The 27,392-nt window shown below is 40.3% G+C and overlaps 1 protein-coding gene across 1 annotated transcript; it reads right to left on the bottom strand.

Moving 5' to 3' along the window:
• On the bottom strand, positions 1-27,379 carry RFX8 (regulatory factor X8). The gene is made up of 15 exons (XM_041418031.1): positions 27,288-27,379; positions 23,815-23,938; positions 21,046-21,107; positions 19,664-19,750; positions 15,410-15,460; positions 13,903-13,966; positions 12,739-12,873; positions 12,582-12,659; positions 11,948-12,061; positions 11,155-11,305; positions 10,093-10,151; positions 6,846-7,002; positions 5,242-5,336; positions 3,961-4,075; positions 1-350 (listed from the first exon to the last, which is right to left on the bottom strand). Exons 1-15 carry the CDS (start codon positions 27,377-27,379, stop codon positions 1-3), a joined length of 1,734 nt encoding a protein of 577 aa, XP_041273965.1.
• Positions 27,380-27,392: the final 13 nt, after the last annotated feature.

Below are 27,392 nucleotides of genomic sequence, written 5' to 3'. Positions count from 1 at the left end.
CTAATTTGCCCAATTTATAACATTTTCCCCATCATTTTCTTTCAAGTTAATGTTAATTTCACCTTGCTGACAGTGGTTGTGTTCACCAAACAACTCAGAACTCTGGAAAGCATTGCTTAATCCGAAGTTATTCTGGTTCTGCATCACAAGAGCTGTCTGTGGAGCATTGGCTTGAGGTTCCTCCTCTGCAAAACAGGCTGAGAGATGGTTGGGCTCATAAACACACAGAACAGGGACCTCATTTTGCTTTGCAACCAAGGCATTTCCTTCTTCCTTCTCCTCTTCTATATAGGACTGGAAAATGTGAGCCGCAAAATCAACAAGTAGCATATTCAACAAAAGCCAGGATCCTAAAGAAAAGCAAAGATAATTATGACAACATCTTCATTTGCATATCTTTATGATGTGTTCTTTTTTGAAGGGCTTCATTATAGTAATAAGCTAGACAAAGTAATGGACTAGCACTCATCAAACAGTACTTATAAAGTTATGTACTTCCAAATATCCCAGAAAAATAATCACCACTGCTAATTTTAAACATATGCAATTTTTTCCCCTTATTTAACTAGAGAGGAAAGTTATGTTCATTCACTTTCTTGTTCAAGTTCCTCCTCTACATTCACTTCTACTACAGGGCTTATCAATAACCACATATTATCCCCATTCTCCCCTCAGACAGATAAATCATTCCACCTCTTCCCAAGCGAAACCTCCCACAGACATCTGTGTGTGTTGTAACTATGACATTAAATGGCCCACCCTGTAGCTTGAACCATAAGTGATAAAAGCCAAGAAAGACTCACTGAGGCCATTGACTTTTGAATCATACCTTGGTGGAAAGCCCTTACAGTAAAAAGTAGATCTTCCATGCGATAAATCTGCATAGGAATTCATCAAGCAATTTATAACCTCTGCATCCCACAAACTAGTTTATATGGACATCAACAAGGAGATATCACAATTTATATTAATGACCACAGTTTACAGAGCTTTAAAAATGAAAAATACTCTCTTTTGATGTTATATCTGTCTAAGAAGCTGCTGCTTCTGCTGTTCATCCTTTTGAGGATCCTTAAACTAGGAAAGTAGGAGGAAGTGCTTGTTTACTTATGGAACAAGGAAAAGGATTTTTGTAGTTGGAGTTGCAACTATACTGATTTGTTAATAGTAGTTCAAGAGTGTTTCTAACAGTCTTACAGGTGTTTTCAATACATTCTCTAAGAGTAAGCATGAAGCCAGAGCTCCCACTCCCCTTTGGGATAATACAGAAAAAACACAATTCTCAAGAGGACCCAGGTTGAAGCAACTTGCTTGCAGAAGAGGAATGCACAGCTCACTACTCAGTGGCTACCCATGGCTTGGCAGTGCTGCCCTGAATGCCTTGGAAGGCAGCAGAGGTGTGTGAGTGACATGAAACTCTGTGAGGGAGGTATGCAGAGGCACATTTTCTGGAAAGGAAATGGAGCTGAAGGAGCTGCAGAGGTCTACAGAGGCCTTACAGCAAGCAGGGGTAACTGCAGGGCTCCTCTGATCTCACTTGGACATCACCCAAGTGGGAGCTGGGCTGGAACAGGGTGAAACCCAATCCTAAATTGAGAGGTGTGAGTATGCCAGTGTATTATGTCTGCTGGATGTGGCAAGCTAGAAGGCAAGAGGTCAAGTCAGAAGTAAGATTAGTTTTGGTTACTGGATTACCATGACACACATTTCCCCAGATAATTGTGTTTCCTCAGTGTGGATGCTACATAGTTCATATTTTGAAGAAATTCTGAGATTTAAGACATTTCTGGAAAGCAATGTTCCCAAGTACAGAACTTTTACACCAGATGGCTTGTTAACAGAACTGCTTCAGCCTGTCTGGTAAAACTCAGTGTCCTAAAGGAATAGAAATATAAAAGGACATTGATAGATCAAATACAACATCTTAAGGAGTAAAGAAAGATAATAATGACCACATTATTGAAGCATCACAGCAAAATACTAAACAATATTTTTAAATCTCTTATATTTGAAATAAATTCAATTTTACTGTTATTTAAGTATAGTAGGAAAACTGTCATAAAATGAGCAAAAATGTAATTTGTAATTAGTTTAACAAAGACTCAGCAGACCAAGAAATGTGTTCTATCCATTGTATCCCATTCATCAACACAACTGCAGAACAGGGAGGCAATTCATTAAACTCTTCTTGTGGTGGAAAGAGGGAAGAGGATTTTTTCATCATGAGGGATTTCAATAACCATTATACTTCCAGTGCAGTTCTTGGAATGCATTCTCAATTTATTCATTGCCAAAAATATTGCATGTAACATTGGAGAGTTTTGTGCAGAACTCCTCTGGAGAGAGAAAGGACTGATTATTTTACTCTCACTGTAATGCAGCAGCTGATGGACGAGGGACCCTACTGTGTTATGTTCCCTGCAGACACAGAACAAAACTCTGATCCTGCTCCAGACAGTTTACAAGTAAACAGAAGGCAAAAGGCAGCAGCTTGATGCAGAAGAAGAGCGTGTTCATACATGCACAAGCACAGACATTAATGGGGTAAGAATATTGAAGAACACAAAAAGCAACAACCTTGGCATATCCCTTTGTCACGTATTTATAGCAAACACATGAAAGTATGGTTTTGAAGGGGCATTTCAATGAAAATAATGACGTTTTCTTTGGCTATTTGTATGAAGTTGCATCCAACAGAAGAGTTAAAAATATGAAGGTACTCCTTTGAAAATCTAAAAGGCATTTCATACAGTTTGGGATAAGATGTAACTCCAGGAGACAGTACATTTCTGCAGAAATGGCACCTTTGTGAGGTGTTACAAGTGAAGAGAAGAGCAGTTAGGGTAGGGATTGGACTGATTAAAGACATGTTTGTATCACTTCAAGCCTCTTTGAGTGGACACAACTGCACAGTTCCTTCTCTTCTCCCACCTTGCACTGGCTTATGATGGATTTGATGTTTGACAGCTCAGAGCCATAAGAAGGAAAGAAAAATAACCCAGCTAAAGAAGTGGCTATTTTTCAGTCAGTTCAATACCTTCAAAAGGTGTGCTGCTGGCTAGGCAAGAACTTAGGTCAGTGTAAGACATTAAGTAAGATGAGCCTATATCTGTTGTCAGAGGAACTAACTGCTTTTTTGGCAACTAGTTATTGCAGTGGCTCTGCTCTGGCTGTATTATACAGAAAGAACCTGGGGGACTCAGAGCTATCACTTGAGATGTCTGGAATGCTTACGGTTTGGAATATTAGTGGCCCCAGGTGTCCATCAAACCATTTTGCTGTGGGGTGCAGCTCTTGCATGGAGGGAAAGCAGAGGCTCTCACCTCAGGGTGCTGTTCCCTGTTTCCCCACAAAGTACAGCTTCTGCCAAAAGAGGGAGTCCTGGCTTTCCTGCCATCTACAGCTGCATGCTCCTACTCTCCTCTCTTCTGCTAGAGTTTTGCTCAGAGAACTGGTTTGGTCAAAACCTAATCATTTCATTTCCCTGACCTGGCTAGCCACATCACCAGGAGAATGGAGGAAAAGGAAAGGAGTAGGAGAAGAGATGCCTCTATTAAATGTTTCATGCATTTATGTCAGTTAAAATCACAGAATCACAGAAACACAGAGCAGTTTGGGTTGGAAGGGACCTTAAAGACCATCTAATGCCAACCCCCTGCCATGCACTTTCCAGAGGTTGCTCAAAGCCCCATCCGACCTGGCCTTGAACACTTCCAGTGATGGGGCATCCACAGCTTCTCTGGGCAACCTGTTCCAATGCCTCACCACCCTCACAGTAAATAATTTATTCCCAATATCCAGTCTATACCTGCTCTCTTTCATTTTAAAGCCATTCTCCATTGTCCTGTCATTACATCACCAGCCCTCATTGCCCCCTTTAGGTACTTTTGGATCTATTGCCTCTGCCATCTCAGGTCAAAATGGGGCACATCAAATTAGAGTCACAAAGATCCTGTTTACCAAAACTGTCTGTCCTGTTGATGGTCAGAATCTTGCCTACATTGCTCAGTAGGAGGTTCCATTTCAACATGAAATCTGATGCCTGCTCTTTAAATGCCTCTTTACTCTTGCTTGGCTGCAGATAATTAAAAAAAAAAAAAAAAAGGTTTATTATAAAGTTGGTTAAAAGAATTCCTTTCTGTGTGTCAGACCATTTTCCCTGTTCAAACTGCATACAAAGGTGAAAAAAGTAACAAGCATTTTTTTTTTTTCTATTAGAATCCTAAAATGTCTTAGGTTGAAAGACATCTTTGGATATTACCTATTCTGATGTCTTGTCCAAAGCATGGCCAGCTTAGTTCAGGCCTTGTCTGGCCAAGTTCTGAATATCTCCTGGATAAAGATGCTACAGCCTTTCCAGGTAACCTCTTCCTATGCTTAATTATTCTAATGGTAATTTTTTTTATTTGTATCTGTTGGAAATTTTCTTTGCTGCAACTTGTGTTTATTGCCTAATGGTCTATAACTATGAACCCCCAGGAAAAGTCCCACTCCATCTTCTCTATATCCTCTCATCATGTAGTTGAGGGTTATGTAAGATGGAGGCACTACAGAATTGCAAAGAACTATTCTTCATTTAAACAGAAAAAAATAAGAGCAAATAATTAAGCCAAGGCAACACAGTTTACTCTGCTTCTTCAGAAAGGAGGAAAAAAAATCCCAAACTCTAAGCACCACCCCAACCCAAGTTAATTGTTATGGTAATCAACCAAATGCAGCAGTACCAACACCGTGACACAAATTGTGAGTCAGTGAAGGCAGAGGGGTGGTAGAGTTGGTAATCTATTGAAAGGTGCACATGTGAGGATGGTCATACTTGAATATTTCACAAGAGCTAGAGACTTTCTACTAGAAGTTCTTAGCACTTGCTAAAAGTCAACAGCTTGGTGAAACAAAGATGTAAGGAACCATGAAGTGTTTTCTTCATTTATACCAACACATTACTTCTGAATTTTGGTTTATTAGGGGCTATGATATGTCTTTGAAATGAGAGATGATACTGAAACCACTAGAGAGAATATGTGCACAGAAATATGCTTGTAGTTGTTTGCACAGATGGAATTTTTGTATGTCAATTAATTCTCCCCTTTTACACAGCCTGCATAAATTGTATTTATGCAAATCTGCAGTCTGGTCAGGTTGCTAGTGTGCAATGTAGCTCCTGCAGACTAGTGACAGTCAGCATGTAGCAGGATAAATGATGTGATCACTCCTTCTATTCTGAAATTATTAATTTTATACCTTAATAACAAAAGTCTGGAGATCTGAAGACAAACAGCTCAGGAGATCCCGAATATCTGTGGAAGACGTCAGTGAAGAAATGAAGTTTTTCAGACCTGTGAAATACAGAAGGGAGATCATTACTTGAAGTGATTGGTCTGCCTCTTGGGTTTTTCTGCAGTTTTAAGCTTTTTTTTTTCTTTTATCTTTACCTTAAAATAGATTAAGACATCTGTTTCTAGCATTTTGATTAATATACCATTTCTTTAGTGAAGAATAGTACGCTTTGAATTAGTCAGAATTCATGTGTATGTCCATTTCCAGCATACCTGCACTGACCAGACATGATCATGGCAAAGGTGGCAAGAAAAAACAGTTCCAATGAGAAAGCTGGAATTTGATAAATTATTTATCTGAGATTTTATGTGGTTGAGAAAAAACAAATCTTGGTCTTGCTGTTGATGGGAGAACAAAATCTTAAAACAATAACAGAAAATGCAGAATATTCTGTAGACCAACAGAAATATGGATAATGTTGCCACATATCAATGCAATTGTTCCCCCACAAGTTTGGCACCTACCACCTAATGTCAAAAGGTAAATTGCACTTCCCTGAATTTATACCCTTCTAATTGAGACCTCTTCCTTTAAGAAAGCATATGGACAAGTTCAGTGAAACCTTGCTTATTACATATGACAGTTTGGAAAAGCAATGAAAACAGAGAATTCAATAAAACCACCTTGGGAAGACTAAGAACATCGGTGATATAACGGAAAAATGTAATAAGTGTTCTATGCAGGGGTTTTGGGTTTAGCATATATATGTATATTATTGAAATGGTTCTCCTGATGGTTCTGTGAAGCAGGCAAGTTATTATTCCTTCTGAAAGCAGTCACAGAAAGTCTGTGACAGACCCCTTGTCAGTGCCTGAGTCGGTGATGTACCAGGAAGAGAGCTGAGGTTCCCCCAGATAGTTCTGTGCACAGCCTAGTCCAACTTGCCTATCTCTTCCCAATATTTTAAATGGCAGACCATTAATTTAAAAATTAAGCTGCCATTCTGTTCCTTTTCATTTAAGTTGTCAAATCATTATGTCATGGCTGCACACAAACTGTGTATTTTATTGTTTACAGCACAACATTGATCCCACAGGCCACAATACAGCAAAAGGACACAAAAGCTAACAGGCCTTGTCCAGTTCAGCATACAGTATTTTAAAATCTGGCCAGAAGAAATGATTTTGTGTGCTTCAACTAATAACAGAGGAAAATGCAATGACTAAAAACATCTCTCCTGTCAAAAGAAACCATTAAAAAATATCCCTGCTTATCAACCTTCTTCTGGGAGATACATAATTCAGTAACACAAACCTCACTCTTGCTGTCACAAAAAGCTTTAAGAGAGTCAGAACCAAAAGCCTTTAATTTTTAACCTTTAAAGTTAGGAGGCTATTACCTCATGCTCGATTCTCAGTTTTATTGGCTCTTTTCTAGCCCTTCAGGTTACAGGAAGATGTAATTCCCAGTAAGGCAGATGTCATGAATAAACAAGAGGAAATGCTGGACCTTCAACAATGACAAGCTAGGCTTAAGAGGAAAGACAATAAATAGCAACAATTAATTACATTTTAATTGTATGTTTTTCTGCCGCTTCTTCGGATTCCTAAACTTCTCTTGAAAGAGGTCTTTAGTCACATCCAGAGATTTCTCATTGAAGATGGCATGCAAGCCTGATCGCAGAACAGTGACTGTGCTGTTGTTGTTCAAGAGTGCTCTTACTGTCTGCAGAGAATAAAAAAGCAGTTAATGCCTTTCATTTTCTCAAGCCCTTAACTCAGCCAAATAAGGGAATTTAAAAAGGAAAGCTTCCCTTATTCAATACTAGACTTCATATGACCAGTCTCCAAACTGGGGGTGTGAGGGGCTATAGGATCAAAGGAGATAAATCTGAAGTTGTCTTCAAGAGAGTTTTGTTCTGGGAGATGTCCTTTTCAATGATGCTCTGTGTTGCCTGTGATGGAGCAGACAAGGCTAACATACTTGAATTATCTGGGCAATTGCCTGGGCAATTGGCTTTGCCTAGAGTTATTATAATTACACTAAAGAATGATATTTTGTCTAAAGCATGGAATGGTGTATCAGGGATGACTTTCCTTCAGTGTTATCTGTCCTTAATTTATGTTGCAACTTAGTTGTTGCAAGTTTTCTCAAATTGCTCAAGCCTTTGAGAGAGTAAAAATAACATTAGAAATAGGTATTAGTTAAAACAGTATTAGCTGGTATTTTATCCTAGTTATCTGCTTATGAGTAATTTGTGAATGAATCTGTCTTCATATTTGTCTCAAAAAGTACTACTCACATAGATATATTGCAAACAATTTCCAGACTAACACTTATCATCATCTCTTCACTCTTTTTAATTAGTTGCTAATATCACACAATATTCCTTAAGATTCTGGATAAAACAATGAAAATGGTCAAGGAAACTAAATCTGAATCCTTTAAACTTTGTTAACAAATATGTTTAGTCTTTCATACTGAAGTCAGTAAGATCCTAAAGCCTTTTTTGCACTTCAGGCTTTTCAGAGGAAAAATATATTTTGTAAAATTCCAGAAAACTTCAGGATTCATACATGTTTTAACAAATCCCATTCACCAGGTGCTTAACATGACCCCACAAGCAGCAAAAAATGCAGCTGACCATTTCTTTGCAAAAATTATACAGCTATTTTTCATCACTGCTGAGTTTTTTTAAATACCAAACTCAATCTGATTCTCACTTAGCAATCTCCTTCATATAAGTTAAAGACAAAGGCATTGTTCTTATTTGACTTGGAGCTTTCAGTGACAGAAAAAGAGCCTGCAAAAAGAATACATGACCCCAAGGCTGGGAACTACTGGGGCAGCACCTTCAGTAGGCTGCTAATACCTGACTCCATGCCCCAACACTTTGGACTGATCCCTTTAGCCATTGGATTTCACTATACTAAACATGATTCTCCAAAATGACTGAGAGCCAGCCCTCTCAACACTCAAATACAACTTACCAGAGGCAGGAATCAGCCCCAGAAAATGACAAGCATCATATTCACATTCTTTTCTCATAGGGAATTTGCACCTTTTTATGCTCTAATTATTTCTACATGTCCAGGTAGTAGCAGCTGTCAGCCTGCTTTATCTACACATGGTGGGAAAGTTAGCTTTTTTCTTTTGAATGTTGACCCTGCCAAAATTGTTCTTACTTTCTCACCAGATGGCTGAATTATTGTGAAGTGCTCTACAAGGAATGATGTGGTTACAATGTTCAGAGGTTGCAGCTGCACAGTGCCTTTCTAGCACTTCTCATCAGGAGCACTCTGCTGCTCTAACCATCAGTCTTTAGTGGAAATTCCAGATGCATTTTAGACAGAAAACTGAGAAGGTTGATTAGAAATATCAAATTACTCCTGTGTGAGAAGATGAGAGAAACTTAACCTTCAGAGAGGAATAACTGAAACAGGATGTGGTGCAGGTTTGTGGGAAGCATTGCTTGAAGAAGGGTAGAAATTTTAAAATAATGAAAGAAAGTATTTTTTCATACAACAAATAATTAAATCTTGGAACTCACTACCCCAAAATGTCAAGTACAGTAAAACTCTTTTACTTTTCCCTTGTGTTTTGAAGAGGCTCTAGAGAAGGTACAAACAACTTTTACTTGTGAGAGCTAGAAGTGTAAATTCGACCCTGATTCTCCAGTCTGCTGTGTTCAATTTGTGTGGGTTAAACCGTGTAAAAGGGATGCAGAGCACCCAGAGGCTTCTCCTAGAGAACATCCCCCAATTGCTGCAATTCTCTTGCTGTAAATCTTGAGGGTGTAAATCCAGTTTTGACTCTGCAGCTTTTCCACACATTAAGAATAGGGAAGGAAGGCTGAAAGAGCTACAACCAGCCCTTTGACACCATGGCTTGAAAACAAGAAGTATGCAAATCAAATGCAAATATCTGGGAATAGGTGACACTCATGATCTTGCTGGATCATGCTCTTCAATGCACAAAAAGACCTGTTTAGAAGCACATAAAGCTGAGATTTTCAGGTATTTGTATCTCCAAGGGTTGCTGCAGTTAGTGGAAACTATGAGTGCTCAGTACTTCATGGAAGTCAACGTTTTGCATGGGTAGGCACCCTTATGCATGTCTGTGCTTTTTATTTTTTACTCTTTTTTTTGTTAAAGTAAGAGGAGGGAGTGTTTTCTATGTTACTCGTGATGAAGTTTTCTCACAAAGAAAAGCTACATTTATTGGTTCAAGAAGATGCAGTTCCTCACGTCCCTCCCTCATTTGTTTTCTTCCTGCTTCCCTTCTTCCATCTGAGTAACAATTCAAATCAGATGGCATGTTGGGAAAATATAAAAAAAACCCTTGTACATGTTTGAGTCTATATCCCTTGTTCTCTTTTGCTTTCTTCCCTATTTGTGACCTTCCTTTTTCTGCTATAGCCCAGAGCACCTCAAAACCCAAGGATCTGGGAGGATCCAAGGACACCAGTGGAAGGAATGCTCCAGCATGTGCTCTCAACTGACTTTGGCATGGATGGGCAAAGATACTGGAAACTGTCATCTGACCCTTCCAGCTACTGTGTTCTCCTCTCTATGGGCTACCATCAACTACATCTCAGAGGCTTTCAGAAGAATCCAGAGTGAGGAAAATGTCCTCTCAGCATGCTTCACAGTGTGGGAAGAGATGGGTGGGAGTGTGAGCGTGACATGGTCGGTGTACAGTTAAGAACATCCATGCTGCTGCACTTCTTCTCCAATGGAGCATGTCAAAAACAGTGCAAACACCTCACAGGAATGAGATTCCAGCCTCTTTTTTTCCATTAATTCTGGAACATACCTTGACCATGTTGCAAAGGTCTGTCTGTCTCCTGAGCCTTTTTACAAACTCTTTAGCTTCTGTTAAAGAAGAAGAGGCAGATGTTTCACATCATTAATATTTTACAGTCTAAAATACATTAATGAAGACATCTTTTAAGTTAGAAAGTAGTTCCCTGGGGGAGATTTGGAGGGCACAGCAGGGGCACTGAGCCAGCATTATGGGATGGGCTGGGGACCCTTGCAGTCAAAACTTGCAAGGAGAAACTGCCCGGCCCACCTCTCTTCCTTCCTTCTGAATCTATTAATCCATGATGTGCAGGAAAAAGTCTTTCAATATTTTCTTATTTTTATTTAATACTTCCTAATTAATGCCCTGTCAAGCATTCAAATGTAAGAAATGCCAAAATTAAGTCTGTCTGCAACATCCTAACACAAACTTTTGCCTACACAGGAGTCCTGCTTTACCTCTGTGGAGTTGGTCTTCACTCAATGATCAACTGAGCAACACAATGTTTTAGTCAGAATCTTCAACTTAATAGGTATAAGTATAATTGTGTGTGTGTACATGTTTACAAACACACACATATACCACAGCTTTGTAGAGAACAGATTTTTTTCCAATTGTCTTCTAATATCAGTCATATTTTCCCTATGGGACTATGGCTTTTTTCCCTTTCATATTGGACTGCTATAGCCATTAATTTATTTATCAGCATAAAGCCACTTGTAAGAGGAAGAGACACAATAATATCTGAGTTTCAGAGGGCATACTGCATATCATTGGTCATCTACACAGCCAAAGCAATCATGGCAAGAGACAGATCTGTAAAAAGATTTAAGTACATTTCAATTTAAGTTCATTTCAATTTACCATGAATTGGGAATACTTTTGGCTTAAGTTTGTTCTCATATATGCAAAACCATTTATTTTTAACTGAATCCCAACTAACTCTAATTGTTGCTACTATCACTGTTACATCAGCTAATTTTTTTAAAAATCATTTAAGAGTTTTGTAATACAATCTTCTCTGCAGTTTAACCGAAGATTATTTTTGAAAATATCTCTCTTACTCAAACCTACCATTAGACTTGGATGTTTGGAGCAGTAATGGAAAACCTCCCAAAGGATTAAGCATCCAACATTTAACATTTTCACTGAATGATCTGATTGAGTCTATGTGTTGTGCAGGCACCTCCTCCAGGAAATCAGGAAGTAGGATGTTCTCCAATTCCTAGAATACAAATTCATGCTGCTGGTGTACCACAGATATTGACTGCAGCATGAAATAAAATTATATTGATAATTTAAATGTAAGTGTAAAGAAACACATTTTTTCCTTCCAATTAAGAAAGAGCTAAGCTAACTTTTTTAGCAGAAGGACAAAGACCCTAAGAGTAAATCTTGCTTCCTGAAGTAATTTCTAGACAATACTTAATGACCTGTTTGGAATAAGAAGCAAATTATTTTTATCAGAAAACTGCATATTTCTGTGTGGAAGGTTACTGAGAAATGCATTAGTGTTCTCAAAGGAAAAGTAACTCTCATAATCTGGAAAATCATCATCAGTTGAAATTTCAGTCAGATAACCCCATGCCAGAACCACAGACCATATAACAGCACACTCCACTGATATTAGGAACTTTCAAATTAATATATAGGAGAAAAATGAAAGCTATCCCAAATTCTACTATTTCCTTTCAAAACCAAAACCCATACCAGGCTGTCTCAGAAGAAGCAAAAGGATAGAGTTGAGGAATAAACAGAAATCCTATTGTACAGCACAAAAGAAAGAGAGGACCCTTCTCCTTAGAGTTACCAAAAAGACACAAACACGTAATAGCATAACTACAGCAAGGAAATGTGTGTGCAGTACCTTGAACAGATACCTATCATAGCTTTTTAACAGCTGGCACACATCTGGCAGGCACATCAGTTCTATTCTTTCAGGCTGCAGAGATGTCCAGAATGACATGATACAATCTTCCACCTGTCACACAAAGCCCTTTATGAATTTTCACTGATTTTACACTCGTGGAATATGAAATATAATTCAGTAAGACAACACACAGACACAGAAGCAAAGGAATGACCATGGAGATGGGCTCTTTGCCTGGGCCCATCCTGGCTGGGCTCCAGTGTAAGTAGAAGTGTGCTGGGGAAGCAGCAACAAGCTGAACCTCACCAGGCAGTGTACAAAAGAGGAAAGAAACAAAGAATTGTGCCATGGATACGAGGATGTAGTTAAAGGTATGTATCCATAGCTATGTGTTAGGTGCTCAGACTTACTGATGTGCCAGGAAGGCTCAGGATATGTGTACAAATTCAGATTCTTGGAGCAAGTTTTGTTAATTCAGAATTTTAAAATAACTTGACTAAATGCTCCTTTTGTCTGCAAATCATCATCTACCTTGGCTCAAACCATCAAGTAAATAAGCTACACAGACACAATTTTGCCCTCACAGCTGTTTGCTGTTGTTGGAGTAAATGTTGTTAAAGAAAAAGCATACCTTGTCAAGCTTCGTCTCTCTCACCATTTGTAAAATAACTTGACAATAGTTGTAGTAGTCATTGGCAAGCAGTGCAATCTGTTACCAAAAAGAGGGTACAAAATGATCTCACAGGAAAAGAGCTAACTTGTTTTATGGCCAAGTACTTTCAACGTACCAGTTCATACGGGTATGTCTCACTTTGTGCTTGTTCTCCAAAGAAGAACTGGTTGAAATCAGGAGAAAGGTAATGAAATGTCTCTTGTTCAGTCTTCAGATAAATGACAGATGGATAATACTGCAAATTCTTACTCTTGATGCATCAGAATTTATTTTGGACAATTAAAAAAAAAAAAGATTGCAATTACTTTGTCAGTTTGGTTAAAGGTGTTAAGTATTTTCTTGAAGTTGTAGGACATGATTTTATAATAAGATGTATTTCTTTAGAGAAATGCTTGTCTTTTCTTAGAAAATAGGGGGGATGAAAAAAACCAAGAAGGTCTGCCTAAATGTTTAAATCCTAAGCTGTACATTAATTTCTTTTCAAAACCAGTAAATATTTAATGCTATACAGATCTTCCATATATATTTTCCGTAGCACTCGTGTCACACTTGTTACCCTCTGCATAAGGCTGCAGACAGCTGGCTGTGCTGGGGGGATGACAGGACATTTCCCATTGTCTGTCATTGTCACAGCACTCATTACTGCACCCAAGCACTCGGTGGAAGTAAGTCACACATCCAGCCTCTCATTCTTTCCTCACTTTGGTCCACATAAGTTTGTTGCTCATGCTCTGCTGGCTGATCCAACAAGCCTGGTGTCAGGACATCCCATGACAGCTGGCTGAGGGGAGAACTGCCACAGGTTAGTTTTGCATCTGCCCTTTTCTGTGGGCAGAGGTTGTGCTCTTTTTTCTTAATAATTTCCTAGTAATTAAATACTTCTCATGGCAATAAACTCCGAGCATGTAGATGTTGTCAGTGAGTAAGAAACAACGTGTTGAAAAGACACCGTCTCAACAGCATGAGGGTCTGTTACTGTGGGCCTCAGGCAAGGAAAGCTGTGCCCCACTAACTCCCCTAATATTCAAAACCTGATCTGTCAGCCACAATTTCTGCTCTCAGTACAGAAAAAATTATTTGAGCTGACGTTAAGGCAACAAAAATATTTAGCTAATGGATGAAATAGGAGTGGGGGAACTGGGCATGTAGTGAGATTACACAGACCAAGATTATTTTGAGGAAGATGGGCTAGCTGTATTTCATCAAAACATATTAGATAGAAGTTGTAATTAAACACACACATAGATATTTTGTTATGTCTAATGTATCTGAAACTCACTGTTCCTTTTTTTTGTCTATTCTTCTTGTAATCAGCTGCATTTTCAGAACTCCAGGGACTTCTACTGTGATAAAATAAATAACAGAAAAAACCAAACAAACATTCAAAAGTTCACTGATTCATTCTGTATTTAGCAAGAAAATGAGCTCAAACTGGATAGACTACACTAGACTGGAGAATTGTATTTGGGAAGCAAAGCCCGCTGCCTTTCTTGTCATTTGGCAATCCCATGATTTTCTAACAAATCTGGGACCAACTTCTGAATTTTACGATTAAACTGAAACATTCACTTTAATGACAACTGACCATTTAACAGTGCAATGTCTTTGAACTTCTTGCACCAGAACCGTGGGTTTATATTTCTAGTTGCAGTTTGTTTGGAATGGTAATAACTATCACAAATATGAAAATAACAAAAACATTATAATCCTTTTGCTTTAGGTTTCACAGTTATTATATTTTCGGCATCAGACATAAGTTTAGATGGCATTTTCTTTCTGACTGCTTCCCATTAACTTTGCAAGTTGGCCATGGTGTTTCACACAGTCAGAATTTACCTAGACCTGCAAAGGCTTGACCTCTGGCTTGCTGAAAGCAGGCACAACAGGCTGCTTTCTTGCTGGACTTTCTCCTGGCTCTCCCCCTGCCTGTTTTGTGAGGCTGATGGTAGCAGAGGGAGAAGCAATGTTGCTAGTAAAAGAGACATGCTGCAAAAATTGGATGTCTCCAGTCAAGCCTCCATCTGCTGCTGACAGCTGCTCACTGTCTATGAAAGCATTTCAAACTCAAGGCTCCTGTCTGGAAGGGTGGCAGGCTATCTAATCAGAACCTGGCTACTGGGTTTCACTGCTGGGATGCATTACAAACCAGGGTTCCACCATACGCCCTGAAGGGACGGAGGACAAAATGTAACAACTTACGCTCCTGTAAACTCCAGCCACTGAAAATGTTCCTCTCCACTCTCTGCCATCCACAGCACTGGCCCTTGCCACCTTTCCCTCTGCCCTACTCTGTGCCTTGAAGGCTGTGCTCCAGCAAAACCACCAATCTGGCTGCCCAACGCAGGGCACAACATTCATGCTGAGTACGTTTGGTAGGGCTGGTGACTCCTTTGCCCAAACATTTTAGAAGTGGTGACTGGACAAAGCAAACACATGTAAGTAGAGATGTTTCATAACACTCCTTTCAAATAGGTCCTTCCTGCAGATTTCTAAAGCCGGTGAAATAAAATTAATGAATATTTTCCAGCTCCTGCTCTCCCTGAGAGGGCGGCCAGCTGTATCTTCTGCTGCTGCTGCTATGGCAACACGTATCAGCATGGCTCGCCTCCAGTGCCTGGGCTCCCTCGGCAGCCTGGCTCCCCACTCCCCTGACACAGGGAGATGGAGGACAGACAAGGAGTCCTCTGTGCCCAGCAGCCAGCTAGGAGCTCGGTGTGGTTAAGTGCAAACACCTATGGAACACTGACGAACAGCTCCCACTGTTACCAAAGGGGGCTGGGGCTCACCTGGTGCTCGGCTGCACATCAGAGATGCTCACTTCCCCCGGAGAGCAGTGCCTGGGAAAAGGCAGAACGCACAAAAGAGGAGGTGGGTGGGAGAAGGGGAAAATCGGAGACAAAAAAATCACAAGGAGTTTCACCATCTCCCTTGCAGAGTTTGGGCAATGCTCTGGAGTGGGAACTAAAGCTAAAATGGAAAATACAACAATGGGGATGAAATAAAGAATAACAGCGAAGCAAATGGGAAGAACAAAAGAAAAATGAAAGGAGGGAAGGTGGTGAATATGCCTGCTGTTGACTGTCAGATTACACAGAGATTGGAAAAGTTAATTTGCTGGAAGCAAAATATTTTTTTTTAATGAAAAAATAGTATGTTTGCTTCACTAGCCAGTCAGGACCCTAAACCTTGTCTATTACTAGAATCAAAAAAACAGCTATCACAGAACCAAAATTCAATGACAGTTTTTAAACACTGCTGTACTCTGAGCCAGACCAGGTACCATTTTAGGGAGAGCTTGTCCTCAAAGCTCCCATTCCAAGAGGGATCACATTCTGCTGTAATACAAATCAGTAAATACCACATTCCCTCATGTCTGTAATACATTTGCAGACCTCACTGACTACAGCTGCATATATTTACACTATTTTCATAGCAATGCCATCAGAGCAGTGGTACACATATTTTCAAAGAATTGAAGATTTCTCAATGAACCAATTCACAGGTGCTGAGTAAGACCATCCTCATCACCCCTTGTGTGAAAATATTCCAACCCAGACACGTCCGAGGTCCCACTGACTACCAAAATGCAAACACCTTCTTTGTGTTTAAAGGCAAACCACTATAATCTTACAGCCATTTCTGTACCACCCACAAGCATAGCTCCCAGGCTGCCAGATCCTTCAGCAGCCTAGTTCCTCACTACCAGCACCATGTCACTTGCTGGCTGTCATGGTCAAGAAATATCCTTTGCAGTAACTAGAACGAGTCCACAATTTTGGAGCCATTCTTTTCCTTGCCAGCCCCACTGGCTGATGGACACTGTGGTGTCTCAGCTGGGCTCAGGGATCCACTTCCCTCTCTGGTAGGTGTGACAGAAAAAGCATCTGCATGTTGGATTTTATTCAGGCATGGGAGGGCGCAGTAGCTATTTAGGACACGTTTACTGTTGAAACAGATATCCCAGCCTGTGCCTGAGGGAAATGGCAACAAGCCAGAGAAGTTATGCCATCAGAGGGGTCTGGACAACAGACTCGCACTCGACTGCACTCAAATGCTACATTATAAATCTTCTTCACTCTGATTTGGAAATTTCCACACAAATACACTCTCAAAAATTTACATTATATGTCATATACCCTGCTGTGTTTACACATATGATTACTTATACGAAAACACAACTTCTTCTTGCAGGTAAAAGAGTCATCAAGTTTTAACTACTTTTTCAAAATTTCAATTTTTTTAAGTAAAAAAACAATATAGATTTTTCCATTGCTGGTTTTATCAGTTTTATTGGATCATGAAAAATTAATGGTACTTTCAAAAAGTACTGAACCCTACTGACAGGACAGTAAAGATGAGTTATTTCCTTCATTACTTAATTGCAAAAAAATTTACAAAACTCCACAGAAATGGAAACTAACTCACTTATTTGGTTGAAGCAGATGCTTTTTTAGTATGAGACCTAATTATTTCTTTCAGAGTCCTGCTACTCATCTTTCTCTGGCTGCCTTTTGTGCTTTTCTACTGCTTTCTCTCTGTTTTCTCCTGCTGTGCTATATGAGATACTAAGAAGTAATTGTGACATCCATCTGCCCAGGTGTTGTGGGCCTGCATGTTGGCTTGGGAGAGGGACATGCAGCTGAATTTAGAGATTTCAGCTGTCTGGCTTGCCTCAACATTTTAGTGTCTTCTTAAAATTGTCTTTAATAAAGGGAGCATCAGATAAGATAATTTTGTAGTTAAGGGACTTTTCTACTGCAGCTAGAAATACGATCTTTGTCTGAATATGATCTTTATATTTTGATTATTTTCTTTTTTTAATCTGAAAAGTTACAGAACCATAGAACAGTTTGGTTTGTAAGGGACTGTGAAGTATTATTCAGTCCAACTCCACTGCCATGGACAGGGAGCACTAGAGCAGGTTGCTCAGAGCCCCATCCAGCCTGGCCTTGAACAATTCCAAGGATGGGGATCCACAGCTTCTCTGGGCAACCTGTTCCAGTGCTTCACCTCCCTCATTGTAAAGAATTTCTTCCTAATATCCAATCAAGCCTACCTTCTTTCAGTACAAAGTCTTTCCCCAGCTCTCCTTTTCTCAATAGGACAGGTGCTTATCTTAAGAACCAATATCAAGATCAGTAGGTGGCTGGTTGATGTCAGTCCTTTCCCTGGAAGGCACATCCTATTTCTTGCCTTGGCCAAATTAAACACAGTTTTTTAGGAGTGGGTGTCTGGGCAGGCACCTCTGCAGCTGTGGAGAAGGAGGAGGAGGCCTGGAGCAGCCAGGGCAGCAGCTCCCCTGTGGTTAAGCATGACCCACAGGCTGTTCCCCAGCCCACAGAGGAGATGGCTCATTTCCATCAGGAGGGCTAAAGACAGAAGCTATGCTGGCATATGTGGTGTGTCTGTCTCTCAGCAGTGGCTAAAGTCCTTATTTCTGCACCTGCCCCAAACTCAGCTAACATTGCTTCTTTGGTTCCTCCTACTTTATAATTTTTTCCTCATGTTTCTACACTGGAAGGAAAAAAGGGCAACAATTCAAGTCATTCTGTTCTCTCTCAGCTCCCATATGACCAGAGCAATCAGCTTTCCTTTTATGCCCATCAAGATTGCTATTTTTAAGTGATGCTGCCGGGAAACACCTTTCTTTCTGTGAAAAGGAAAGAAACTTAGCCAGAGACCTGCAATATCCCTTAAACAGTGGACAAGACCTTTCTCATTGTGAATGTCAAACCTTAGGCCTGTTCTGGTTATACTGGGTACAGAGAAAGTGAAGGATATCCTTCAGTAAGTGTGACATGGGAAACCAGCCTCAAATTTCCTATTAATAATTTGTTTAGTCTCACAGACTGCCAGTCGATCATCTGCAGAACCTGATCCTCTGTCCTGTCTCAACATTTACCCTTGTCCCTCTATGGACTTCTGCAACATTACCTGCCATAAAACCTGTGAAGAAAGGCAACAAACCTATGTGTATAATTTTTCCATGTTCTTCCAATGCATGCACTCAATTAAGTAAATATTATACAAAATATCACTGAAACACTTTCAGCATCACCAGATATCTGGGTCCTTCTATGGACTTGTATGCCCCTAGCATTCATGCCACAGAATAATGCTGTATCTCCATATTAAATTAAATTAAATTCTCTAATTATAGAATTTACCCACATACACACTAAAGTAATGTATATGACTGTAAGAGAATAAGGATACAAACATAGTCTTCAAAGGCGAAGGCAAAGACTGTACCTAATTTTTTTCTTCACTGTAAAGCAGTGTAAAACATTTCTCTTCCTTTTTTTTTTTTTTTTTCCTTTCCTTGGGAAGAAGTTCAAGCCTGGGTTTGTTTATCTGAACCATGAGCTCAGCCATAAGAATTCTTCCTCTCCTGCCCACAACATGCTCCTGTCTACCCTTTAACCTACGATAGTATCTTACATTCATTTTAGGACTTTACGCTTTTAAGTTTTGCAATCCATTTTTACTTGTCTTATGCATTTTATAATTGATGTTCTCGACAAGAGGTGATTTTAAAATCTGATATTTTAAAACCAAGTGGCTGAAGTATTTTTGAAATACTGTTTCAAGCAGCAAAAACCCAGATAACAAGATTGTGTGTAGGACTCTTCAAAGCAGCACAGTCGTTTATACTGTAACACATTTCTCCAGCCTACTGTTTAATGAGGAATGTGATAGAATGTCAAGAAGCCATTTCAATGATTTTTTTTGAGCTCCCATTTAGGGTCTTAACATATTAAGCTCTTCTTTTAGGTTCAGCATGAGTTCCTGCTCTTAAGATCTATGTGGCTAAAATGTCAAATTTTTGGAAGTCTAATTAGGCAGTGTCTGTTTCCAAAATGCAGCTTGTCTCTTAGGGCACAGCACTTAATGGCACAGCACTTTCATAGTGTTTATAATGAGAACAAAAATATAATGCTACTGTCAGTGTTCAACAGAAGATTTACAGATTTTCATGGACAGAAAACATATAGACAGCCATGTGACATTTTTTGATTAAAACATTTTAAAAAACAAACCTCAGATAATTTTGTTCATACAGGAGACAGCAAAAACGTGCATAAAAGGAAGACTCCTTCTTGATAGCTATTCCATCATAATGATATCTAGAAAATAAAAAAAATATTAACTGTATGATTTTCAACAAGTCGGCAAATAATTCATAATCCTCTTTTGAAAGCAGATGATCATTCTATTTAACCAAGAAAAGATCAAGTAGAAAAAGTTATATTTGTTTTTTTAAATTTTGTTGAATGTTTATTTTCCCAAACAGAAAATAATTACACAAACTTTTTTACAAACTCCTTTTAACAGTCTTTGTCCTGCAATGATACCCTCTTCTAAATGAAATAAAACTTAAGCCAGTGAATGGAGTGCCTCAGATTTGTACAGGACAGTTAGTGAAGTCAGGAAACAGACTCCGAGCAGACAGAGGTCCCCACATCCCCGCGGATGTTGAAGGACTTAGTGCAGCTGTTCCTCGGCCATTTACAGTAGCTCAGTGACTGGATGGCCCCTCAGTGTCATGGCAAGCTAAAACTCAAGGAAACTGCCAGACCTTCTGTAAGATTTATCTGAGCTCAGTGAGAAACAGAGCCACCATCTCTGCCACACGGTGCTGCCAGCCGGCTCCTCCCAGTGCCATGCTTTGGGGCAGCCAGGAGCAGGGAACCTTCTGCTGATGGGAACAGAGAACATGGAGGCCACCAAACACCATCCCAAATCCTGTCTGCTCTGAGCAGGAGCCCAGGAGTGTCTCCCAAAATAAAGGATCTCCTAGCTCAAGCTGATAGCAAGTCCAGACTAGTGAAGACAAATCAAGGCATGTTGTTCTCAAAGCCCATACTTGACAGCTACACAAAATGCTTGTAAAATTATTCTGTTTCAATGAGCTTAAAACATCCCTTTTCCTAGTCTGGATGTTCAGCATGTGAGTATAACTTTGGATATGAAAATGCATCAAACTCTCTGTGCTCCAGAAGAGAGGGAAGGGAAAAGAAAGGACGTTTAGGAGGAGGACCTGAAGTTGTCTGATTTAAATGGTTTGAAACTGTACAGTATTTCCACTGACCATCAGTATATGCTGGGTCACTCCATGGATGTGTGTAAGAACAAAAAGCCAATACAAATTGGAGCACTAAGGTCTTTTAAAAAGCAGTCCAATCTGGAAATCATGCCTTACCAAAACAGATCTGATGTGGTGGTTTTCATGGAATTAACTCTATTTTAATGTCCTTGGTTACACCATGAATTACTCTGGATCTTGGGTTGTGTTACAGACTTGCAACCAACAATTCAGCTGACATATTACAGTGTTGGGGCTGAAAAGTCACCCACTGTAATTTTTTTAATTAGAATAGTTATAAATAACACTTTCAAAGAAAGGACAAAAACCCAATACCTGATGCTCCCTGCTGTGGTCCGCTTTCTTGTCACCAGGCCTGGGAAAACTAACTGAATAAGCTGTATAAACAGAAAATTAGAGATACTTGGTAAATTCATTAGAAGATGCAAAAATGTATCTGGCATGCTTTTTTGTCTTTAATCACTTTGTTTGCTTTTCATAATTTCCAGGCTAATACCTGTTCTTACATACCTCTTAAATGGTAACTGTTGAACTAAACTCAATCAGGCATTTGTGGATCCAAGGCTAAATAATTTAAAGGATTACCTCTCTCAGGTAGGAATTTCTTTTATAGTTTACACTAGAAAACAGTGCTCACACCAAGAGATCCCCTGCAGCCAGGGCAAGATCAATCAGCTGGGGGAACCTGAAGGTGCCCTGACGGTCCCATGCTCTGCCAGACCTTCAAGCCCTATTCCTTTATGAAGGACTTACCCAAGGAGCTTCACCTACCTACTTACTCTTGGAAGGTGTACTGACAGGATAGGGCCAGATTATCTGTCTTAAAAGGACCTGAATCATCAAGCTGCAAAGCAACCTTTTGACCACTGTGGTGGTGTGAACTGAGGTCATGCAGCATCTGTCAAGGCTGGGCTCTACAGAGTAATTAGACACTGTCAGGGTTATAATCCACTTCACTACGATTATTCTGCATGAGCTGTCCTGAGGCTAACAGAGACTAACTCAGGACACCTGGGTCCAGGACTAACCCAGGACACTCTAATATTCCCAATATAGCAGGAGCAGAGATTTACTCCGTGTTAGCGAGGAGTGAGGAGAGTCTCCACTCAGCAGCACAGAGCTTGGACTCTGCTCAGTGTGTTGGTGGCCCAAAGCCCTGGTAAAGGTCTCATCAACATGCACCTCTAGGGTTTATGATGGACCTGTTCACTGCACATTTCTGCATGCACCCACCCCAGCTGCTCCCTTTCTCAAATTGATAGCTTAGTATAACCCCATTTTTCTAAAAGGACAGCCTATGAAACTGGGACTTTTGTGGCACAGGACATATCCTTACAGAGACAGTGATGTATTTGGGCAGAGGGACAGGGCAGATGAGACTAGTAGTGTCTTCAACCACCGTAGTTTGACCCACACGGGGCTGGACTGTAAAAGCCCTTGCAGTCCACACACATGGAGCACAGTCAGGTTACTACAGCTTGGTAAATTATTAATAGCTCAGCCCATTACAGGCTGTGGTCAGTGATTACACATGCACTCAGGTTAAACCAGGATTGCTGCGGTTCCTGCTCTCTTCGGCTTCTTGCTACAAGGTCCATTCTCTTGGTGCACAAGGCCAGACCATTTCAAGGCACTGGGGAGCTGCACCCCAGCTTGCTGCTTTGGGGTGTGCCAGCTTGCACTGCAATGCCCTGGGTTGGTTGAGGCTGTAAGCAAATAGCTGCAAGCACCAGCCCACAGCAGCTCTGGCTTGTCAGCTCTTCCATGTCACCAGACACGCTTCATCTGTGCCTGTCCCAGCTTAAAAGTCAAACACATTAAGGTAAACCACATGAAGGCTTGGCTTACAGGCGGCAACTCAGCTGTGCTGGAGCACTGGAAGGGTACAGGCAGGATGGGATTGATCTCATCCACATGGCTACAAGGCAGAGGAGTCTAGGATAGTCGCTGCAGACTGCGCAGTCAATGAGAAACACAAATGGCAGTTCTGAGGCCCCGTTCATCTGAGCTGTCTGAGGTGACTCATTTAGTCTGAGGAAATGTGTAGCTACTTATTTCTCTCCAGTGGCTACCTAGAGAGTTTTAAGGTGACAAGCTTCATGGCCAATGTCTATGCTGAGCCTGGCAAATTCTACCCGTGGTCTTAGCTGGTGGGTGATGATCCATTAAGCTGTGGTAATAAATTACACCAGATCACTCACTCAAATACTAATTTTCAGCAAAAGTGATTTAACTTATCCAGTAAAAAAATTAGATTCAACTGAATTGAGATAAATGATTCATAGAATGGGGTTAGCCATACAAATGAAATTGACTTCAGGTACAACTTGTACTTAAATTATTTTGGGCTTGTGTTAAAACAATGCTTAGTAGCTCTTACTGTGGGAATTAACAGAAAGTTACCCATATAAAACAGGAAGTTCTGAAATCTGAATTAGAAGTCTCGAACAAGAAATAATCACAATATCTTCCTTAATTAGTTAAAAAAGGTTGACTAGCTATGGGTGTTGATTGCAATTTGGATTCCTAAGTGTCAATATTTCCGTGGGTTGTATCAACCTGTACGTAACAGAAAAGTGGAACTGTTAGAAGGAGATTCAGTTCTACATCTGCATTTGTTTTGCATGGATGATTCTGTAGCAACTTTTTAGGGTATGTTTGGAGCAAAATCTCCTCAAGTATACTGAAAAGGGAAAGTATAAAATTGTGTAACAACCAAAGGTATCTTTTAAATACAGAAGAGTCATCTCCTTGGAATGAGTTGCATAATTTTCTGCTGTTAAAAAAAGAAAACTGTAAAACTTTCTAAAATATACTGGCAAAAGAAATCTTTGCTAATGTATCACGCACCAGCTCCCTGAAGAAAATAAACTGCATGCCAAACAATACTCTTTCCTCTGGTACAAATGCATCTACACCAAGACTTAGCAGAAATACATTAGAAAATGCACAATCATAATTCATTACATATTCATTCTCCTCTGTTATTTAATGTCTTTTGATATGCAGTGTGTAAACCTGATGATCAGGCTTTCTCTTTAGGCATCCCTACTTCTTATCCTGTATGTCCTGTCTACTCTGTACCTTTCCAAAGGTGGATGGATGTACTTGAATCTTGAAATCTGGATTGCAGGTTTCAATATACAGCTCATATAGCAGCCGACAGGGTACAGTGCATCCTCCACACAAATAGAAATTATCAGCTAGCCTTCAAAACAAAAGTCATCAATTGGTTTATGTCAGAGTTAGAAGAAAGAATTGTCAGATTTTTATAGTTCATCAGACTTACTGTGACCTCTGTAATAGTCATTCTAATTTTATAGAAGCATAGAATCAAAAAGAGCTACTTCCTTTGTGTCATTCTGTATCCTGGGAAACAATATACTTTTTCATATATATATATATATATATACATATATATATATATATATATACATACACATGTATACTCTCTGTTTACTTTTAACTTTTAAAGCCCTATTTTCCTTGCTTTCAACATGTAAGAGAGGTGATGTGAGATTCTGCTAAGAAATTAACTAGTTCTCATAATTTTTAAATTAAAACAATAGCACTTAGTATTACCATTATAACATTAACACCAATACAGACAGTATTAGAATTTCTCATATGCAAAATATTGTTATATCAAAGGACCTAACTTCAGCCTTCTAAATAGAAGGGTATCCACTATACCAAAAATAATAATACAAGAATTTTTCCACCTAAAATATTAAATATGGTGTTTCGGGACAGAGTGCACAAACTATAATAGACCACATTCTGTTTTTGTGATTTTAGGACAAGTTTAATAGGAGAACAGAGTTTTAATTTACAGTTACTACATAACAGAACTGCCAGGACTGAAACAGGCTTAGGTGTTTAAATACCCATCCTTTTGCCAAATCCCTGATTCATCCTACTAATCAGAATGGTCATAGTCAAGTAAATGCAACTACTCGTGTGAATAAGGTGAGGGAAATGTAAACTTGGTTACTTATTAGCCTAAGATATTATCTTCACCAGGAAAAAATGATCTTTAATTATAAAATAATGCCAATGGTTTTGATGTCAGAAGATAATAGGCTATGGTGCAAATACGAGAGCAAAGATGAATCAAAGGAGCAGAGGGATTAATCTTCAAAGCATGACACACTGCTCATATCATGGGACTTTCTTGCTCTGACTCTGTTTCCATTCTACCAAATTATTTATGCATATTTAATTAATTTATCAGCTGAATGCCAGTGCAGCACAGTGCCAGTTACTCACTGTGTCTTTACTGACAATCGAGTTGGTTGGGAAAGCAGACTTTTCAATCCACTGGGTGTGATAAGTCAGCTGGACTTCAAATCAGCATCCTCTGCTTTAGTGCCCTGACTTCAGGCAACCCAGTTGTTCATCTTAGTTGCTTTGTCAGGAGGCACTAGATAAGGTCTATGGCAAATTGGCTTGCTAGAACAGACTGAGCAAGAATATGGTCTCTGTGCAGTTGATGATGTTTACCTCCCTGTTATTTGTGCCTCCTCCTCTCTTTCCATTGAAGAATGCTATCTGCTTCCCCCAGCGTTCCTTCTGCCTAGCAGAAGACCCCCAAATGCCTCACCTATACCTCCTTGAAGACCATCTCCTCACCCAACAACCCAAGAGGCTGTGCTGGGCTCCCTGACAGCTCCTCACCACCTCCAGCCCCACCATCCAAGAGCAAAGGCTTCATGTCCAGACCTGAGCAGGAACCTGAACCCAAAGACAGGGGATCTGCTGCTCTAATGGGGTATTTCCCATCATCAGGCTAAAAGGCAAATGAAATTCATTCTACATAAGAATCCTGATGAGCTCTCCCTCCCAGCAGGCAGAAGTGCTTTTTCTTCTAGAGCATCTCAAAACTCTTCACAATTGAGCAGTCTCAGAGGAGATTAATCTTAAGTTCAAATTCATCCTTAATATAACATCACAAGAGTCATTGGAAGTGCATGAGAAATTAATTCATGCTCCAGTAGTTGGTTTCTGCCAATAGTTTTTCCTCAGCATCTAACTACTTAGCGACAAAGTATTTGGGAATTCAATTTCGTAAATTTTTTGTCTATTAAGCTGCCAGTCTTTTTCAAATAGTAAGTCAAACACCTTCTTAGTGCTGACACATAATACAAAAATATTACTATCAGGAAAGCAATCTACACAGAAAAGAACACAGCACTCCTCTTCTTGCTTATTAGCCCCAAGGTTTTCAAAACCTGAGCTTTTATGGCATGCATCAAAACAAAACTGTGAATAAAGACAAAAAAATAAATGAAAGTGTGGTAAGGGAGAAAGCTAGAGGTTAAAGTGAAAGCACAGGAGGAAAGGCCTCCTCCATTCATGTACTGTCTATCCATACACTGTGTAGGGGTTTTTATCTGATTGATTTTAGGACCTCACACAGACTCCAAATATTTAGGGTTTGCCACCTATTCTGTGTGAGCCCTTAGCAGCCAGGCCATTATACAGGTTGGCAAGTCTGCTGTTAAACCATTTCTAGACCAAAATCTGGTTTGCTACTGGAAATGCGTCAACTGTAAAATGAAGCTGAACATTCAAAAATTTTCAAAACATGAAAAGAGGGCTGTCATGACGAAAAGAATCATTAGTTCATCCTTTCAAGGACTGCTTATGAGACACGGTTTTATGCTGTGTCTCAGACCTGTTGGATGAATGACCTTGTATGAATCTCTTTCTTCAGTCCTTTCAAAATGGGAGCAGTGGTATCTACATCACAGGGAAAACACAAGACTAACTCCCACTGCTCCAGTATGACTGACGGGGGGAGTAAAATTATTTAAGACCACTTGTTGATGAGTTAAAAGTTTGTACGTGTTGTTACTGTTTCACAAAAGCTTCAACATTATTTATGAGCAGGACTCATTTGTGCTTGGGGAGACAAGTAAAGTAACCCTGGTTTCTCTGTGGCTGTCACAGGGCAGAGGATGCTCTTCTCAAAGCCCAAGAAAACAATGGCGTCAATCTTCCTCCACCACACCAAGTGTCTCATTAAGGTGTTAGACCTTCAGCTCAGGAAAAAATAACCTTGGAGAATCTCAAACATCCGGCATCACCCCGAGTGCCAGTGTGCCACCTGCTCGCAGCCACCTGTGTGCTGTGAGAGCCCACCAGGCACCAGTGGTAGAGCCAGGGAGATCCTCCAGGGAGATGCCCTGCAGCATCACACCAAGGGGATGCTGCCAGGGCTGCATCCCGGCCAGTGCACAGGCTGAGACAAAGCCCCGTTTCCCCCATGTCAAGCCACCTCCGTATCACTAAGGCATGTGGCACGGGATGGTCTTTCGGGGAAATTTCCCTGCTTGCTTGGTATCGTTAATGCATCACCATGATGATGGGGCCTCTGCAGCAAACCACACTCTTGCCCTACGAAACCGCGAGAAGAGTTAAAAGCGGGACTCTCCACTCCCTGTGGCAAGGCAGATCCTGCCAGCCCCACGGGAGAGCAGAGACAGCCGCGCCACCTCCCCGCTCCATCCAGCGCCCCGGCCCGTCCGGGGGGCGGGCACAGGGACAGCACGCACCACTGCAGGACGGGGAGGTAGGTGAGGGAGGTGGGGCCGAAATAAGCCACGTCGGCCGGCTCCGGGGCGGGCTGCGGCTCCGCGTCGTCCATTGGGACCGCGATG

Source organism: Onychostruthus taczanowskii, unplaced genomic scaffold (assembly GCF_017590055.1).
Source record: "Onychostruthus taczanowskii isolate IOZ18803 unplaced genomic scaffold, ASM1759005v1 scaffold58, whole genome shotgun sequence".
Classification (NCBI taxonomy): domain Eukaryota; kingdom Metazoa; phylum Chordata; class Aves; order Passeriformes; family Passeridae; genus Onychostruthus; species Onychostruthus taczanowskii.
This window is presented reverse-complemented; position numbering and strand designations above follow the sequence as displayed.

Coding starts and splice junctions, on each gene's coding strand:
- RFX8 (XM_041418031.1), bottom strand. CDS start 27,379: ATGGACGACGCGGAGCCGCAGCCCGCCCCGGAGCCGGCCGACGTGGCT. Junction 23,939..27,287: donor TACCTCCCCGTCCTGCAGTG/GTGCGTGCTGTC, acceptor TTTGTTTTGAAG/GCTAGCTGATAATTTCTATT. Junction 12,660..12,738: donor AGACATACCCGTATGAACTG/GTACGTTGAAAG, acceptor TTTTGGTAACAG/ATTGCACTGCTTGCCAATGA.